General features: G+C 42.5%; 2 protein-coding genes across 4 annotated transcripts in view; one reads left to right on the top strand and one right to left on the bottom strand.

The window, feature by feature from the left end:
- Positions 1–1,226: 1,226 nt before the first annotated feature.
- Positions 1,227–8,916, bottom strand: LOC129814277 (uncharacterized). The gene is made up of 6 exons (XM_055867302.1): positions 8,807–8,916; positions 8,318–8,510; positions 6,013–6,126; positions 5,352–5,498; positions 4,583–4,697; positions 1,227–4,450 (listed from the first exon to the last, which is right to left on the bottom strand). Exons 1-6 carry the CDS (start codon positions 8,911–8,913, stop codon positions 4,392–4,394), a joined length of 735 nt encoding a protein of 244 aa, XP_055723277.1. The 5' UTR covers positions 8,914–8,916; the 3' UTR covers positions 1,227–4,391.
- Positions 8,917–10,134: 1,218 nt separating this feature from the next.
- The window catches only part of LOC129814276 (rab effector MyRIP-like), a 50,146-nt gene continuing 40,434 nt past the window's right edge, over positions 10,135–19,846 (top strand). For 2 of the 3 annotated variants that reach the window (XM_055867301.1, XM_055867300.1), the window contains exons 1-2: positions 10,136–10,477; positions 14,615–14,795. In XM_055867301.1, coding sequence (XP_055723276.1) covers positions 10,375–10,477; positions 14,615–14,795 — 284 coding nt within the window. In that variant the 5' untranslated portion in view covers positions 10,136–10,374. Of the gene's footprint in view, positions 10,478–14,614; positions 14,796–19,846 lie in introns of all 3 variants that reach the window. The other variant, XM_055867299.1, reaches the window with a different exon arrangement.

Genomic DNA, 19,846 nt, shown 5'->3' with positions numbered 1-19,846 from the left:
ATGTATACGAAATGCATTCCACAAGCGCTGCGTTTTGGTCCGATCCCTGCTTCTCCTCAGACGAGGAGGAGAACAATCGTTACAGAATCACCCACCAACAAAGGACCAAGCAACGTGGGAAAAAGCAGCAGCAGCGATTGCAGGATTTCTGGACATGGGAGGAAATACTGGACGGTAAAGGACCATGGGCACAACCTGGAGAATATCGCCGCCCTCGTGAAGAGCTGGAGGCAGCTAAAGCCGAGAGGCGGTGGTATGAGGAGGCAGCACGGAAGCAGGAGCAAAATCTGGACTACACTACGTGGGAGGAGATCGACAGGTGGGCGATCGACCCAGGGAGAAGGCCGGAGCCCGCCTGGGATTCTCTGCCGCAGTGTGAGGAGGGATACCGGCGAATGGAGGCAGCACGACGACGCGGTAGGAAGCCTGTAAGTCAAGCCCAAAAAATGTTCTTGGGGGGGCTAAAGGGTAGTGTGGCGAAGTCAGGTAGGAGACCTGCGCCAACTTCCCGATCTTACCGTGGAGAGCGAGAGTACGGGCAGACACCGTCTTATGCGATAGAGCGCACGGTGTCTCCTGTACGTGTGCATAGCCCGGTGCGAGTTATTCCACCTCCCCGCACTGGCAGGGCTAGATTGGGCATTGAGCCAGGTGCCATAAAGCCGGCTCAACGCGTCTGGTCTCCAGTGCATCTCCTCGGGCCGGCATACATGGCACCAGCCTTACGCATGTGTCCCCGGTTCGCCAACACAGCCCAGTGCGGGTTTTTCCACCTCCCCGCACTGGTCGGGCTACGGGGAGCATACAACCAGGTAAGGTTGGGCAGGCTCGGTGCTCAAGGGAGCCAGTATGCCTGCATGGTCCGGTATATCCGGCGCCACCTCCCGGCCCCAGCCCAGTGCCTACACCACGCACCAGGCTTCCTGTGCGTCTCCAGAGCCCTGTTTCATACCCACTTTGTGGTATGTTCTTACTTGTTCTTGTTCTTGGCTTTTCTTGGCCTCTCCTGCCTTTAAGTCCTGGAACACTAAGGCGAGATGAGAGAACGATCAGAGATGGAAACAAACAAGCCCAGTGGCTTGCCTTAATTTGTTTGTTTCTCACTTAAGGTGGAGTGGAGGAGGACGAGGTCTATGAGGCAGGAAAGGGGATACGCCTTCCTGTTGATTGTGATTAAGGGAGAGTGGGGTGACTATTGACTATTGTAGCTCGAAATGGCTGATTTTTAATGGAATATCTATATAGGCGTACGGAGGCCCATTAAATGGTACCCGCAAAACACCAGTCTCAACATCAACAGTGAAGGCGCCTCTTATGCAGGTACTATTTAATGAAGCTGCCAGTTGAGGACTTGTGAGGCGTCTGTTTCTCAAACTAAACACTCTAATGTGATTGTCCTCTTGCTCAGTTGTGCACCGGGGCCTCCCACTCCTCTTTCTATTCTGGTTAGAGCCAGTTTGTGCTGTTCTGTGAAGGGAGTAGTACACAGCATTGTACGAGATCTTCAGTTTCTTGGCAATTTCTCGCATGGAATAGCCTTCATTTGTCAGAACAAGAATAGACTGACAAGTTTCAGATTCTTGGATTCGCTAACACAACGTGCCATTGGAACACAGGAAAGATGGTTGCTGATAATGGGCCTCTGTACGCCTATGTAGATAGTCCATAAAAAATCTGCCATTTCCAGCTACAATAGTCATTTACAACATTAACAATGTCTACACTGTGTTTCTGAACAATTTTATGTTATTTTAATGGAAAACAAATTAGCTTTTTTTTCAAAAACAAGGACATTTCTAAGTGACCCCAAACTTTTGAATGTTGTTTTGATGTGCCAATTTGTAGGCAACGTCTCTGCATTTGAGGTAACTAAGCCCAGGAAACTTGTCCGCGACATTCCTGATATGTTTATCAAGCTCAGACTCTACGTCATCAGATAATACCTTGTGTTCCTCTGCTTCTCTGTCATAGCCTCTCTTTCACACAGGTACAGTTGAAGTCGGAAGTTGACATGCACCTTAGCTAAATACATTTAAACTCAGTTTATCACAATTCCTGACATTTAATCCTAGTAAAAATTCCCTGTTTTAGGTCAGTTAGGATCACCACTTTATTTTAAGAATCCGAAATGTCAGAATAATAGTAGAGATAATTAATTATTTCAGCTTTTATTTCTTTCATCACATTCCCAGTGGGTCAGAAGTTTACATACACTCAATTAGTATTTGGTAGCATTGCCTTTAAATTCTTAAACTTGGATCAAACAATTTGGGTAGCCTTCCACAAGCTTCCCACAATAAGTTGCATGAATTTTGACTCATTCCTCCTGACAGAGCTGGTGTAACTGAGTCAGGTTTGTAGGCCTCCTTGCTCGCACACACTTTTTCAGTTCTGCCCGCACATTTTCCATAGGATTGAGGTCAGGGCTTTGGGATGGCCACTCTAATACCTTGACTTTGTTGTCCTTAAGCCATTTTGCCACAACTTTGGAAGTATGCTTGGTGTCGTTGTCCATTTGGATGACCCATTTGCAACCAAGCTTTAACCTCCTTGACCGATGTCTGGAGATGTTGCTTCAATATATCCACATCATTTTTCCTCCATATGATGTCATCTATTTTGTGAAGTGCACCAGTCCCTCCTGCAGCAAAGCACCACCACAACATGATGCTGCCACCCCCGCGCTTCACGATTGGGATGATGTTCTTCGGCATGCAAGCATCCCCCTTTTCCCTCCAAGCAAAACGATGGTCATTACGGCCAAACAGTTCTATTTTTGTTCCATCAGACCAGAGGACATTTCTCCAAAAAGTACAATCTTTGTCCCCATGTGCAGATGCAAACCGTAGTCTGGCTTTTTTATGGCGGTTTTGGAGCAGTGGCTTTTTCCTTGCTGAGCGGTCTTTCAGGTTATGTCAATATAGGACTCGTTTTACTGTGGATATAGATACTTTTGTACCTATTTCCTCCAGCATCTTCACAAGGTCCTTTGCTGTTGTTCTGGGATTGATTTGCACTTTTCGCACCAAAGTACGTTCATCTCTAGGAGACAGAACGCGTCTCCTGCCTGAGCGGTATGACGGCTGCGTGGTCCCATGGTGTTTATACTTGCGTACTATTGTTTGTACAGATGAACGTGGTACCTTCAGGCGTTTGGAAATTGCTCCCAAGGATGAACCAGACTTGTGGAGGTCTAACATTTTTTCTGAGGTCTTGGCTGATTTCTTTTGATTTTCCCATGATGTCAAGCAAAGAGGCACTGATTTTGAAGGTAGGCCTTGAAATATATCCACAGGTACACCTCCAATTGACTCAAATGATGTCAATTTGCCTATCAGAAGCTTCTAAAGCCATGACATCATTTTCTGGAATTTTCAAAGCTGTTTAAAGGCACAGTCAACTTAGTGTATGTAAACTTCTGACACACTGGAATTGTGATACGGTGAATTATAAGTGAAATAATTTGTCTGTAAACAATTGTTGGAAACCGACTTGCCAAAACTATGGTTTGCGAACAAGAAATGTGTGGAGTCGTTGAAAAACGAGTTTTAATGACTCCAAACTAAGTGTATGTAAACTTCCGACTTCACCTGTACATGTTCGTTTCCTTTCTTGTTAATATACGTATTCAGTGTCATTTAGTAAAAATGTTTCATCCCTTGCTGCTGCTCAAATGGCCTTTTCCACTTTTACTTCCTTGGCGGCTCTTTATAGAACCTCAAGGGGGGCTTCATACAAATGCTTCATTTGTAAATTATGTCTTAGTGTTGGAGCGTACCCCTGGCTATCTATAAATAATTAAAAACAAGAAAATTGTGCTATCTGGTTTGCTTAATATAACTAACTTGAAATCATTTTTACCTTTACTCTTGATACTTAAGTACATTTTAGCAATTGGATTTAGTTTTGATACTTAAGTATATTTAATAATATTTTTTTTGGGACTTTTAGTCAAGAAGTATTTTACTGGGTGACTCACTTTTACTTGAATAATTTTCTATTGACGTGTCTTTACTTTTACTGAAGTATGAGAATCGGGTACTTTTTCCACCACTGGTATGGGGAATGGTGGCCATTTGGCTCAACTTACCCCAATGCAAACATTTTGACTATATTAGTCCACACAGCTACAAGGATGCACTTTAATGCTAGGTTTAGAACCTCATATTGGAGCGTATAGAGACCCCAACTGATGTACAAAACAATCTTAAAACTATCTACTTTGGTTTAGATACAAGCATCATGAAACCTCTAACTCAATACAATAATTTTACTTTGTGAAAATCAGTTTTTTGGACCTAACTTGCTTACCACTTTTTCATGTGGTTTCTTCCTTCACAGACTCCTTGAAATGATAACCTCTTCCTAAATATTTGGTCACATTATTATTTTTATGTATGGTTTCCCAGAAATAAGGGGTCGCTCAACTTACCCCACTCTACCCTGCATACTGTTAAGAGAGGAGAACAAAATGTATATTTGAATTTGTCAGGTGACCAAGCCAACTTCCAATTCTCTTTTTTCAGCCTCTGCTTTACTAACAACCTCTTCAGTTCTTCATATGTGTTTAGCTATCTCTTACCCAATGGGGAGGTGCATGGAAGGAGCGCTCCTCTCCTAAGCAGGAGTGACAGATTCATGGCTTTTACTGGCTGGCATTGGCTCCTGACTTTCTCCTGACTCTTAATCCGTGAACTCTGACGTGAGAGGAGAGAACAATCAGTGATTGGAAACAACATTGGCTCTGTCAAATGTGTTAATTAGTTAGTTTCTCACCTGCGATAGAGGTATAGGCGGTAATAGGGGTAAGTCTCTCTGTTGAGAGTTATTACATATTGTCACACCCTGATCTGTTTCACCCGTCTTTGTGATTGTCTCCACTCCTCTCCAGGTGCTGCCCATCTTCCCCATTATGCCCTGTGTATTTATACCTGTGTTCTCTGTTAGTCTGTTGCCAGTTTGTTTTGTTTCGTCTAGCCTACCAAAGGTTTTCCCTCTGTTACTGGATCTCGATTGTTCCTGTTTTCTTGTTTTCCTGTTTTTGACCTTTTGTGCCTGCCCTGAGCCTGCCTGCTCACCTTCCTGTACCTTTGCCCCACGATCTGGATTTCTGACTTCTGCCTACCCTGAGCCTGCATGTCTACCCTGAGCCTGCCTGCCGTCCTGTACCTTTGCCCCGTCTATCTGGATTACTGACCCCTGCCTGCCTTGACCTGTCTTTTGCCTGCCCCTGTTGGATTAATAAACTGTTGTTAATTCAACATGGTCTGCATCTGGGTCTTACCTGAAACGTGATACATATTGTCATACCATAAGAAAATATCACTTTTCTCATCTTCTGCTTTACTTACAACCTCTTTGGTTGGTGTTTGGTGGTGTTTTACCCAACTGCGCCCAGCATCACTCATGGGTGTCAAGGATCCTAGGCGGGAGCGACACATTTTTAGGTTTTTCTTGCATTCTCTCCTGAATTTCTTCTGCCTCTTAATCCTTAAACTCTGAGGATAGAGGAGAGAGGGTTCAGACAGTGAAAACAAGAACAGTGGTTCTTGACCACTCAACCACTTTGATTCTTCAGATCTTTGTTTGGTTGTCAAGGACCTAAGCCACCCATGCCACTGACTTTTCTCCCTGATTCCATCACTCAGATGCGGGTAGTGTGGGAGCATCATGTCAAAAACTGTCAGACTGACCAATAGCGTTTACCCACAGACCATCAGGCTGCTGAATAGCCACCACTAGGCAGTTACCTGCTCCCCCTGTCCCCCTGCTTTCCCCCTGACTTCCAAACCCCCGTGGACATTTACCCTGCCTCCAACCCCCAATGGACATTTATCATTGTTACAGTTGTAAATATGTATATATTATTATTTCATATTTTCTAATTCCCTTCTCTTTTTGACCTTCACTGTTGTAGCTCTGAGCTTAAGAATTTCACTCTACCCTGCAATTTCATCTGTGACCCTGTGAATGTGGCTAATGAACTCATCCAATCAAATCACCGAGTCTTACCCAACCGGTAGGAGGCCTAGGCATTCCGGAGAATCCACTCATCTCTCCTACGAGGGAGAGACAGCCGTTCCTGCATTGGCCCTCGGCCTCAGTCTGCCTCTTAGTCCTTGAACTCTGAGGCCAGATGAGAGAGGAATCAGACAGTGGAAACAAGTACAGTGGTTCTTATCAAATAAATTTTCTGAAGTTGTGGGTTAATTGCTTCTCATCTGAGGTGGTGCTCACAGTATGATTGGACATGAGCCTTCCTGTTGACCGCATATATTTTCATACCTTAGTGATGTTAGTGGAGTTCATGTATTATATAACATGTATCTTCACTAAAGTGGACAGACAGCCCAGCCGGCCTAGCTACAGTAGGCTTGGATAGCTCTCTTGTACGTGTGGATGAATAACATTACATGGGTTTGTGGTAGGGAGAGGACAGCACCATGTTACCATGACAATTGCTTTGACAACCCCAATGGCGCAATGTGACTTCTCTAGCACTGGAACTGTACCCTCAGATAAGATAAGGAGTTGGTATTATCTTTGACACCATGCAATAACTACATCAGCAGGATATTACCCAATACAACAATTGCATCCTCATTGTTAACAGGAATTAGTTATAGAGAAACGAACATCGGAAGTAGAAAACCTTCTGAACATAAGCCTCACAGAAATATGAATATGATAGCAATTCATCTATTCGTACATTTCCATTCTCCATTACTATAATTCAATTCAAATATTATTATTCACAAGCTTTGTAAACAACAGGCGTAGACTAACAGTGAAATACTTACGGGCCCTTCCAAACAATGCAGAGAGAAAGAATATAGAGAAATAATAGAAAAGTAATAACACTTAATAATAAAAGCAATAATAAATACACAAGGAGTAACGAGAACTTGGCTATATACACAGGGTACCAGTACCGAGTTGATGTGCAGGGGTACGAGGTAATTGAGGTAATTATGTACGTATAACTAGGAATAGAGTGACTATGCAACAGGATAGATTAAAAACAGTAGCAGCAGTGTATGTGAGGAGCAGAAAAGAGTCAATGCAGGTAGTCCGGGTAGCTGTTGGTTAACTATTTAACTAACTACCGTAAAACTTCAGATAAACGCATTCTCAAATAGCTGCCTGTTCCTTTTAATAGCCGGGCATCGACACACGTACAGTCTCAGCAAATAAGCGCCTGTTTCAAATAAACGCCGGGTCTAATTCTCTTGTTTATGAGTGAACTACAGTGAGTAGCGCAAAGATGGCGCAAAAGAAGAGAAAGGAGAGCCACACCCTTGCCATGGATGAAACAGAAGTGTGGTTTGACATGGTCAGCTCAACTAGCAACAAGATCTCACGGTCTCACTTCAGTATTCAACATTTGTCCAGGGATAGATAAATGTCTATGGGCGAAGAGAAAGTAGGTAAGGCTGTTAAAAGGTTGTTAAAACAGATTTTCTTTTGATGGTCAATCATAATTAACTTTGACGGTTAAGTTGCCCCAAGTGGACGGTATTGAAGTCATCTCACGATGTCCTGGGGACCTGAACAAACGTTGAATAGTGAATTCTATCTGGTGTGATTGGAACTACGGGGGATACAAAGCTCAACAAGGTGAACCTGGTGAGAGAATGGTGCTGAAGCACGAAAACGGGGATGTATGATACGCAGCCTAGTCTTTGCAATCTGATCTGCGATGGATTTGGTATTATAATGTTTATACTGGTCATACTGGTCACAGTAAACAGTGTGGTGGTCTTTTCAAAATTTTATTGTGTCACGATCGTCATAATAATTTGGTGAGAGAGAGGACCAAGGCGCAGCGGGAAATGAAGACATCTTCTTTTATTGGAGATGAAGACAAAACGAACACTATACATAAAAAAAGAAACAAACCAACAAAACGACCGTGAAGCTATAAACGTAGTGCACAGACCAGCAACAAACGTTCAACATAGACATAGACAATTACCCACAAAACACATGAAGCCCATGGCTGCCTTAAATATGGCTCCCAATTAGAGACAATAAACCACAGCTGTCTCTAATTGAGAACCAATCCAGGCAGCCATCGACATACAAACACCTAGAACAGACATTACCCCATTAAACCTACAAACACCCTAGACAATACAAAAACACACCAACTTCCCCATGTCACACCCTGACCTAACTAAAATAATAATGAAAACAAAGATAACTAAGGCCAGGGTGTGACATATTGAGCAAAAGCTGTGTGTATTAAGGAAATAGACTCTAATAAGTGCTGTTGGTGTTCAGTGATAAACGCCTGAGCTACTAATTCAAGTTTTACCGTATTTAGCGGTCTTATGGCTTGGGGGTAGAAGCTGTTCAAGGCCCTGTTGGTTCCAGACTTGGAGCATCGGTACCGCTTGCCATGCGATAGCAGATAGAACAGTCTATGACTCGGGTGGCTGGAGTCTTTGACAATGTTTAGGGCCTTCTTCTGACACCGCCTGGTATAGAGGTCCTGAATGGCAGAGGTCCTGGATAATTGAGTGAAAACATATGATGTGTGTCACGCCACACAGTTGAAGCCGCACATGCACACAGTAATATCATTAATGTGAAGATAAGAGTAAATTTGCCTAAAACATGTACCGTACTGATTACTTCATTTGTGACCTTAGTGGACAAACCCTCACTGACTCACAATGTTCCCAGACCCCAAAGGTTGTTAGACCCATGGAGACACATTTACATTTGTGTTCTATTTAACTCTGTGGGTAGAAAAACCCAGTTCATTCTGACCAGTAAAGAACAGAGGATTGGAATGTCTTACCATGGCTTCTTGGTTGGTTTGTATGGCTGCTGTTCGTCTGTCTGGTCAGGGAGGGCTGTGGTAGAGAGCAGACAGACCTGCAGACACAGGAGGCCCAGCAGCCACATAGCCTGCTCCATACTGATACACTAGAACGTGCTACACACTCAACTCCCTTTTGTACTTTTATCACACGGGTGCACATGCGCAAGCACAACGCACAAACGCATTTTGCACACTCATGCACACATGCATGCAACACACCCATTTCCCAGTTCGCTCTCCATTCCTCTCTCTCTCAATTCAATTCAACTACCTGTATAGTGTAGTACTTAGTGCAGTATATGGGGAATAGTGTGATTACGGTGTGATTCTGCGCTCTGATACCGAGTCTACTACAAGCATCAGAGATTAGAGACGTGCCATGGAGCAGCAGAGGCCCCCAGTGAACTTTGCCCTCCCACACCACACCACACCATAGCCCTGGCAGCAGCTCCAGCTGACTGGATCCTCATGTGACTGGGTTTCACATGAAGCAATCATTAGTCCAGCTTAATTCTCCAAAGAATCACTTTACTGGCCCCCTCAAAAAGCCTGGACTCAGATCTGTGTCACACTAATGACCATTCACGTTGGCAAGACAGCGCAAACAGATCTGGGACCAGGCTACAAAAAGCCTCCTTACCCCAGGAACCTCACTGTGTGACTGTTCACTGTTCGAGCAGGAGCTTGCTTTTGTTTTTCTGGGATATAGTCCCAGGCTGTGGAGTTTCCTGGTTATTCGTTTGTATTTATTTCACCATCTCTTGCAGTTGAGTACCTGTTTTTCTTTTTTTTCATGCTGGGCTGACGCGTGTATTGAATGCATTGTTTTCTGGTTGGGTTCAGTAAGGGTAGGAGGAGCAAGGCAATCTGAATGGGAAAGGGATACCAGGATAAAAAAAATATCAGAGAGCATTCGGTTGATCATGACTTACATTCAAATGTGCTAAAATGTGCCCATGAACAAATTTGTATTTACAAGTGTATTATTTCATCGCATTTCAGGTTTAGTAGGCCAATGTGATTATGGAGTGTTAAACTTTGCTCCATGAAAAGTTAACCTCAAATCCAGCTACAGTTGCTCCTTAGAAATAGATGATGGAAACTTAGAATATAATGACTTTATTCTCATTCAGTTAAAAACATTTCATGGAAAATGTATTGCTCAATTACATTAACTGTTGTCGATGAATTTAACTACTGTGGCATAGTCTTTGTGATATTACTGACGGGCTGTACAAATGAATTTACAGTTTAGCCTACTGTGCCGCGTTCATTCCAAACAGTAAATAACGGTTTACATGTCGCGATCTGTTAGGCTCTTTCGCCAGCAGGTGTTTGCAACTTCAATTGCGCTTGTTAGTAGTCCAGATGCCGCCCTTTCCGTACTGTACAGAGACAGAAACATAGGTTTCTAGCTTTATGTATGAGTTGCCTAAAAAGTCAGTCGACATTCTGAAGAGACTAACACGAAATGGACTTGACTTATACGGATATGACCATGTAGGCTAGAGTGTTTCAGTTTTTTTTTTGTATAAATCGTGTTAATGCGCGCACGACAGCTGACACGCACAACATCTGGCCAGAGACCGGGATTTGCTTACTGTACCGGTGTGGAACTGAGAAGAAGAAGACTGGGACACGGACCCGGTGAGTTACTTATTTCTCTAAATGTGAATGTTCCGATATAAAGTACGTTTTTAGTGACACATTAAAAGGTTATTATTACACCCCGTCAAAGTTATAGTAATACTATACGACTGATGAAGCAGAATATCTTAATAGTAATAGCCAATTGATTAATATGAATTGGATTTCACTGTTCATAACTATCATCACTGGTATAATAACGAATTATTCACAAATGTACATTCAATCTCTCTCGTTCTCTCTCTATCTCTCCCCCTCCAAAAGAGATACTGAATGGATTAACAGGATTGTACAGATGCAGGCAATGTTTGCTGTTAACTCCAGGAATAGGGACTCCTGTGTTCCTCCTCACATCAGCTCAACAGATTGTAAATCAGTTATCATACGTTATTATGTCAGAGTTGGACTGAGACACAGACACAGTTGAATCTCTTCTGGGACTTCTGACATACAGTATTAGAGGTCTTCACGGGTCCACCTGAACCTGGATACCCAAACCTGTCCCAGGACCTGAGCAAGTCCGGGTCCAAAAATTCTAACTTTACCCTCAGGTCCGGGTCGGGTGTGTTTGATTGTCATCGGGTCTCGAGTCAACTACAGCTTATTGACCCGAATGGACTGGACCACAGCTCTGCATAGCCTATAGCATATTTATTTTACACCAGTAAGGTGAACTTATTGATTTATAAAAGGCCTAGCCAACATATAAAAACCTATTTGTTTACCAGAATGGCAACTTGGCTGATATTCTTCTTTTGTTTTTGTCACTTGGGTCCAATCGAGTCTGGTCTAAACCCAGAAAGACCCATTAGGGTACGGGTCGGGTCTAGGTCTGGTTGTCGTTGGCTCCATTTGGATTCGGGTCTGACTGTCCTGATTGTCCTCTAGTTCTTATACAGTTGACGTTGTTTGAAATGTTGCTCTGTGAGTCAGAATGAGAGAAAAATAAACACTTGGGAAATGTAATTCAGGTCATGAGTACTAATTCTCCCTACAAAACAGCTTGATTGTTGTGGCTTAGCAGATTGAAATGTGTGTTCTCTCACCATAGGGTTTAGGGTGCTGCTGTGCTGAGAGCAGTCCTAATCACCTGCTGTAGTTAGCACTTTAATCAGGAGTTATTAACAAGCCAGTGATAGGTGTCATACCTGGGTTCAAATACTATTTCAAATCATTTCAAATACTTTATCTAGGCTTGATTGACCTTGCCCGGTGCAATGGACCCAATACAACAGTTGCAAAAGTGCAAACCCCACCAATCTGCCACTTCAGGCAGGCTGAAGTAAACGCTAAAAGTATTTGAAGGTGTTCAAATTGTATTTGAACCCAGGTCTGGCGGGTGTTTGACTGCTCCTGAAGAGTTAGACAGGTCAACGTGTTGTTCAATCTGAGAGTACAAGTATCTAGCACAGTGTAGCCCACCCATGCTTTCTTTCAATCAGTCACACTTGTAATCTTGCATTCAGTCTTGTTTTTCAGCACAGAGCGTTAGTTGAGCTTTTCATTCATCATTGTTCATCTTAAATATTTTTGTTTTGTGTTTCCCGTACACACAAAATACCAACCATGATTTGTCTTTTGTCTTGGAGGAAATGAAGGACTTGGAACCAATCTAGACAATGGTATCTTGATTTAAGACAGAGTCAGAGCCTTCAGTTATATTTAATTTATGGATGATTAGGTTATATTCTTTCACTCAAGTAAAGGCATCTCATCACACTGAAAAGGCACTAATTACAATTCAGTCTTCTGTAAAAGGAGTTCATTTTTATAACATTTTGTAAAGAAGTGTGCATTTCAGAATGTTTATGGCTCTCTTGCTGCATTGCTTGTACGCAGGAAGACAAATTATGCTATGTAAGGATTGGATAGGAAGGTCTTTCTGCCTGACCTGCATACCAGAAAGCTCCCACACTGACGAAAGACTGCAGAGTCAACATGTATTCCTTCCTGGTGCATGGTCTATATTGTGAAATCAACCCAGACACAACATTTCATTAGATCTATGAAGTAAAAAAGGTTTAATTTCTGCAGTTGAAGTCAGAAGTTTACATACACTTAGGTTGGAGTCATTAAAACTTGTTTTTCAACCACTCCACAAATTTCTTGTTAACAAACTATAGTTTTGGCAAGTCGGTTAGGACATCTGCTTTGTGCATGACACAAGTCATTTTTCCAACAATTGTTTACAGACAGATTATTTCACTTATAATTCACTGTATCACAATTCCAGTGTGTCAGAAGTTGACATACACTAAGTTGAATGTGCCTTTAAACAGCTTGGAAAATTCCAGAAAATGATTTCATGGCTTTAGAAGCTTCTGATAGGCAAATTGACATCATTTGAGTCAATTGGAGGTGTACCTGTGGATATATTTCAAGGCCTACCTTCAAAATCAGTGCCTCTTTGCTTGACATCATGGGAAAATCAAAAGAAATCAGCCAAGACCTCAGAAAAAATGTTAGATCTCCACAATTCTGGTTCATCCTTGGGAGCAATTTCCAAACGCCTGAAGGTACCACGTTCATCTGTACAAACAATAGTACACAACTATAAACACCATGAGACCACGCAGCCGTCATACCGCTCAGGAAGGAGACGTCTCATCTCTCCTAGAGATGAACGTACTTTGGTGCGAACAGTGCAAATCAATCCCAGAATAACAGCAAAGGACCTTATGAAGATGCTGGAGGAAAGAAGTACAAAAGTATCTATATCCACAGTAAAACTAGTCCTATATCGACATAACCTGAAAGGCCGCTCAGCAAGGAAGAAGCCACTGCTCCAAAACTGCCATAAAAAAGCCAGACTACGGTCTGCATCTGCACATGGGGACAAAGATTGTACTTTTGGGAGAAATTTCCTCTGGTCTGATGAAACAAAAATAGAACTGTTTGGCCATAATGACCATCGTTATGTCTGGAGGGAAAAGGGGGATGCTTGCAAGCTGAAGAGCACCGTCCCAACCGTGAAGCATGGGGGTTGGTAGCATCATGTTGTGGGGGTACTTTGCTGCAGGAGGGACTGGTGCGCTTCACAAAATAGATGGCATATTAAATAGATGGCAAAATTATGTGGATATATTGAAGCAACATCTCAAGGCATCAGTCAGGAAGTTAAAGCTTGGTTGCAAATGGGTCTTCCAAATGGACAATGACCCAAAGCATACTTCCAAAGTTGTGGCAAAATGGCTTAAGGACAACAAAGTCAAGATATTGGAGTGGACATCACAAAGCCCTGACCTCAATCCTATAGAAAATGTGCGGGCAGAACTGAAAAGGTGTGTGCGAGCAAGGAGGCCTACAAACCTGACTCAGTTACACCAGCTCTGTCAGGAGGATTGGGCCAAAATTCCCCCAACGTATTATGGGAGGCTTGTGGAAGGCTACCCGAAACGTTTTACCCAAGTTAAATAATTTAAAGGCAATGCTACCAAATACTAATTGAGTGTATGTAAACTTCTGACCCACTGGGAATGTGATGAAATAAATTAAAGCTGAAATAAATAATTCTCTCTACTATTATTCTGACATTTCACATTCACTTCAACTGTATATCTGTTTTAGTTTAATCTTGATGTAGCTAGTTGTTAGTGATACAGAAGTGTGTGACTCTTTGAAAAAAGGTGCAAAGTAGAACCATATATGGTTATTCGGTTTGTCCCCATGGGGACACTGCTGGTTCACTCATACTCCCTTCTATTCACCTATTCTCTGCTCAATAAAATCACAGAAAATACTCATTTGAAAGACAGAAATCATGGCAAAAATATAAATTGTCAGTACTGTAAAGGTTTAGGTAGAACCCTTTGCCTTACAATGAACCGTTGTTTATCAAAAAGGGTTCTTCAGACGAAAACAGTTCTTGGTAGAACCCTATTCCTCCGCAAATAACCCTTTCTAGAACCCTTTTTCTAAGAGTGTGCTCACTGAAAATGACTTTGCTGAAGGAGGGGACGACACTGAGCATAGTTCTCTGTTGTGCTGTCTTGGTCTAGGCACATACTGAAGACAAACTTAACCCTCTCAAATCCAAACCTTAACCATTAGAAGAAACAACCCAACCTGTCCTTATATCATAATCTAGGAGAAACGTCATCCTTTGACCTTTTCCCAATGTTTGTCATCCCCTTACAGTCTCTCCTGAGCTCAGTGGAGACAACAGATTGGGGCAGGGTGTTGGATTGACAGTGGTACCTGAGTCAGCCATGAGGCGGAAGCTGGACATGTCGGGACTGACGGACGATGAGGCAGAGCACGTTCTACAAGTGGTGCAGCGGGACATGAGGCTCCGGAAGAAAGAGGACGAGCGCCTCAGGTGAGTTTGGACCTTTGGACCATAGAGTTGGATGGAGGGCGTACTTGCCACAAAGCCTGTTTTAGCATGGGTAGTGCCATTGAAGGCTTTCACTATTCTACAGTAGTCAACTTGTTGGGACTTGCTATGGGTTATGGAGGATCACAGATTTCCATCTAGGTCAAATCAAATCATACTGTATTTGTCACATGCTTCGTAAACAACAGGTGTAGACTAACAGTGAAATGCTGATTTACTGGTCCTTCCCAACAACGCAGAGAGAACAAAAATGGAACAATAGAGAGTGCAAATCTATCATCAAGGCAAAGGGTGTCGATTTTGAAGAATCTCTAATATAACATATTTTTTGGTTTGTTTAACACTTTTTTGGTTACTACATGATTCCATATGTGTTATTTCATAGTTTTTATGTCTTCACTCTTATTCTACAATGTAGAAAATTGTAAAAATTAAGAAAAACCCTTGAATGAGTAGGCATGTCCAAACTTTTGACTGGTACTGTGGGTATGTACATATACTGTAGGTAGGGATAAAGTGACTAGGAAACAAGATAGATAATTAACAGTAACAGCAGCATATGTGATGAGTCAAAAGAGTTAGTGCAAAAAGGGTCAATGCAGATAGTCCGGGTAGCTATTGGTTAAGTATTTAACTAACTATTTAGCAGTCTCATGTCTTGGGGGTAGAAGCTCTTTAGGCTCCTGTTGGTTCCAGACTTGTTGTTTGCCGTGCGGTAGCAGAGAGACCAGTCTATGACTTGGGTGGCTGGAGGCCAGGCATTGGATATCACAGGAGATTTCCCATCCTGCCTCTGGCCCACTGTGTCTCCAAAACAAGAGACAGGAAGAGCCTGCCCTTTCCTGTTTGACTATGACTCACCTCCTGCCTAAATCACCATGGAAACTGGTATACACCCAATCTCAAACCCCCAAGGGACCTGGGGAGATCTGAGAGGATTGGATAAGGATAATCAATACGGCCTATCAAGGGGGAAATAGAGTCATTACTGTACAGTACTATATTGCTTATACCCATCCAGTCATTACCAGTCCTTTCAGATTTGCACAATTAGGTAGGGGTGTATGAATTCAAATGACAGCTATTGAAGGTCCTTAGATACAAGCGTCAAGACCACAGTGTGCTGTTTGTGATAATTGGATACTAACTGAATGAAACTAAGAGGTGTCCTTGGTTGGTTCTGAATACCCAGAATCACAATGAATTAAGCGCATCTGTTAATGTATTCATGGTCTGAGTTATGCGTGGTGAGGTAGTGAGCAGTGAGAAGCATTCTCACCTTTCCTTAGCCCTGCTGAGTGAGCCTTCAGAGGGGTAAAATAACATTAGAATGTCATCACTTCAGTCCCATCTCCTGATTATGCTCCTGGACAGTTTAGGACAGGACAGTTTACTCTCTCTCTCTCTCTCTCTCTCTCTCTCTCTCTCTCTCTCTCTCTCTCTCTCTCTCTCTCTCTCTCTCTCGTGCTCTCTCTCTCTCTCTCTCTTTCTCTCTGTCTCTCTCTCTCTCTCTCTCTCTCTCTCTCTCTCTCTCTCTTTCTTTCTTTTTTCTCTCTCTCTCTCTTTCTCTCTCTATTATTTTCTCTCTCACTCTAATGCATGCTTATGTACAGGGTGCGATTTTATCTCATTCCCTGTTGAAAACCACGTCTGAAAACCACAGTGAGTTATTCTGTCCTAATGGACACAGAGTTGATCTAGCCTCGCAGAACCAGTCTGATAGCTGTGTTAAAATGGTGAGCTATCACGCAACCAGGCTGGTTCACAAGGCTGTTGTTGATTCAGTGGTAACTGAAATATGGGGGATTTGGCCTAGATTGTTTTGAACTAATCAAATTCTTGGCCTGAATCTTTGGTGTCTGGCCAGCATTCACTCGTGATCTATTGCGACACGGTACGTATTAACTTCATGGAGATGTAGCTACCATGGAGGCTTGATCCACTTGACTGACAGTAGTAGAGATGTGCTGTCGCTACAACCTGGAATTTATAAACCGCATAAGGAGTGTGTGCTCAGTCCTTGGAGACTCTAACTAGGCTTAGCTGAAGCTGAACCTTTTTTCATTCCTCCTTGACTGATCTCAAGATAGTGGCAACTGACAAGAGGATGACCAGTTTGTAAAGACCAAGGCTTCACTTAGTTTATATCACAGCTGTACAACCTTCGCATATCCAGCATACTCTTGTTGGCGCTCTTCACCGCTCTATCTTCCAACCAGACGTTTTACCCTTCACTTCCCCAGTGATTAGGAAGTGAGTTTCGCTGCTGCTGCTGTGTTTGATTCTAGTGAACAGGGCAGGCGCTTACCATCAACTAATCTTGTTGTTTTCCATTCATGTCTGGATTTGTACAGCCAGGCTGGGGAGATTGGGCTGTTTCAACACAGCATAACGCTGGTTTCCTGAAGTGTGGCTTGATTGAATTTCAGCTGTATTCATCACCATATTGATTATTATTCCTCATTTCCTCATTGATTTAGAGGTCGTTTCAGAGATAAGACACTGGATAGTTTAGTTAGCGTCAGATCCTGTGATCCTGTTCTTATCAAATGCTGGTGATATACAGTACAGGTCAAATGTTTGGACACACCTACTCATTCAAGGGTGTTTCTTTATTTTTACTATTTTCTACATTGTAGAATAATAGTGAAGACATCAAAACTATGAAATAACACATATGGAATCATGTAGTAACCAAACAAGGGTTAAACAATTCAAAATGTATTTTATATTTTAGAAACCTTCAAAGTAGCCACCCTTTGCCTTAATGACAGCTTTGTACACGTGTACACCTGGCATTCTCACGACCAGATTCATGAGGAATGCTTTTCCAACAGTCTCGAAGGAGTTCCCACATATGCTGAGCACTTGTTGGCTGATTTTCCTTCACTCTGTGGTCCAACTCATCCCAAACCATCTCAATTTGGTTGAGGTCTGATGATTGTGGAAGCCAGGTCATCTGATGCAGCACTCCATCACCCTCCTTCTTGGTCAAATAGCCCTTATGCAACCTGGAGGTGTGTTTTGGGTAATTGTCCTGTTGAAAAACAAATGATAGTCCCACTAAGCTGGTTATATATCCCTCACTAACTTTAAGCATCAGCTGTCAGAGCAGCTTACTGATCAATGCACCTGTACACAGGCCATCTGTCAATAGCCCACCCAACTACCTCATCCCCATATTGTTATTTTTTTTGCTCTTTTGCACCCCAGTATCTCTACTTGCATATCATCATCTGCACAGCTATCACTCCAGTGTTAATGCTAAATTGTAATTATTTCACCACTATGGCCTATTTATTGCCTTACCTCCCTAATCTTACTACATTTGCACACACTGTATATACATTTTTCTATTGTGTTATTGACTGTATGTTTGTTTCTCCCATGTGTAACTCTGTATTGTTGTTTTTGTCACACTGCTTTGCTTTATCTTGGCCAGGTCGCAGCTGTAAATGAAAACTAGTTCTCAACTGGCCTACCTGTTAAATGAAGGTGAAATAAAATAAAATAAACAAGCACAAACCAGATGGGATGGCGTATCGCTGCAAAATGCTGTGGTAGCCATGCTGGTTAAGTGTGACTTGAATTCTAAATAAATCACAGACAGTGTCACCAGCAAAGCAGTCCCACTCCATCCCACCTCCTTCTCCATGCTTCACGGTGGGAACCACACATGCGGAGATCATCCGTTCACCTACTCTGCGTCTCACAAAGACAGCAGTTGGAACCAAAAATCTAAAATTTGGACTCATCAGATCCAATGGACAGATTTCCACCAGTCTAATGTCCATTGTTTCTTGGCCCAAGCAAGTCTCTTCTTTTTATTGGTGTCCTTTAGAAGTGGTTTCTTTTCAGTAAATCGACCATGAAGGCCTGATTCATGTAGTCTCCTCTGAACAGTTGATGTTGAGATGTGTCTGTTACTTGAACTCAATGAAGCATTTATTAGGGCTACAATCTGAGCTGCAGTGAACTCTAATGAACTTTTCCTCTGCAGCAGAGATAACTTTGGGTCTTCTTTTCCTGTGGCGGTCCTCATGAGAGCCAGTTTCACAAAGCACTTGATGGTTTTTGCGACTGCACTTCAAGAAACTTTCAAAGTTCTTGAAATTTCCCTGATTGACTGACCTTCATGCAAGTAGCAAGTAGCCTGGTGGTTAGAGCGTTGGACTAGTCACCGAAAGGTTGCAAGACCGAATCCTCGAGCTGATAAGGTAAAAATCTGTCGTTCTGCCCCTAAACAAGGCAGGTTAACCCACTGTTCCTAAGCCGTCATTGAAAATAAGAATTTGTTGTTTCTCTTTGCTTTTTTGAGCTGTTCTTGCCATAATATGGACTTGGTCTTTTACCAAATAGGGCTATCTTCTGTATACCACCCCTACCTTGTCACAACACAATTGATTGGCTCAAATGCATTAAGAAAGAAATAATATTGGCCAAAACTTTTAAAAAGGCACACCTGTTAATTGAAATGCATTCCAGGTGACTACCTCATGAAGCTGGTTGAGAGAATGCCAAGCGCTGTCATCAAGGCAAATGGTGGCTACTTTGGTTACTACATGATTCCATATGTGTTATTTCATAGTTTTGATGTCTCCTCCATTATTCTAAAATTGTAAAAAATAAAGAAAACCCATGGAACGAGTAGGTGTGTCCAAACCTTTGACTGGTACTTTAGTTACTGTCTATTAATGACACAATGGCTTAATGACATAGAGCTATAATTTGTTTACTGCACACACACACACACACACACACACACACACACACACACACACACACACACACACACACACACACACACACACACACACACACACACACACACACACACACACACACACACACACACACACACGCCACCCTTTTCAGTTGTTATTGCATCAAGAGGCTAAACTTTCATTTCATGCAGCTAGTGTACCTGGGCTAAGGCTTTCTCTCTCTCTCTCTCTACCCATCTGTCCCCAAGTGCTTGCTGTTGGCTCTATGCATCCTGCTTTTCAATTTCTCCTTTGACATGCAGGAGCATC

The sequence above is a fragment of the Salvelinus fontinalis genome, chromosome 17 (genome assembly GCF_029448725.1).
Source record: "Salvelinus fontinalis isolate EN_2023a chromosome 17, ASM2944872v1, whole genome shotgun sequence".
NCBI classification, from domain to species: domain Eukaryota; kingdom Metazoa; phylum Chordata; class Actinopteri; order Salmoniformes; family Salmonidae; genus Salvelinus; species Salvelinus fontinalis.
This window is presented reverse-complemented; position numbering and strand designations above follow the sequence as displayed.

Coding starts and splice junctions, on each gene's coding strand:
- LOC129814277 (XM_055867302.1), bottom strand. CDS start 8,913: ATGTGGCTGCTGGGCCTCCTGTGTCTGCAGGTCTGTCTGCTCTCTACC. Junction 5,499..6,012: donor CTAGGCCTCCTACCGGTTGG/GTAAGACTCGGT, acceptor CTCTATCCTCAG/AGTTTAAGGATTAAGAGGCA. Junction 4,451..4,582: donor TCCATGCACCTCCCCATTGG/GTAAGAGATAGC, acceptor CTCTCTTAACAG/TATGCAGGGTAGAGTGGGGT.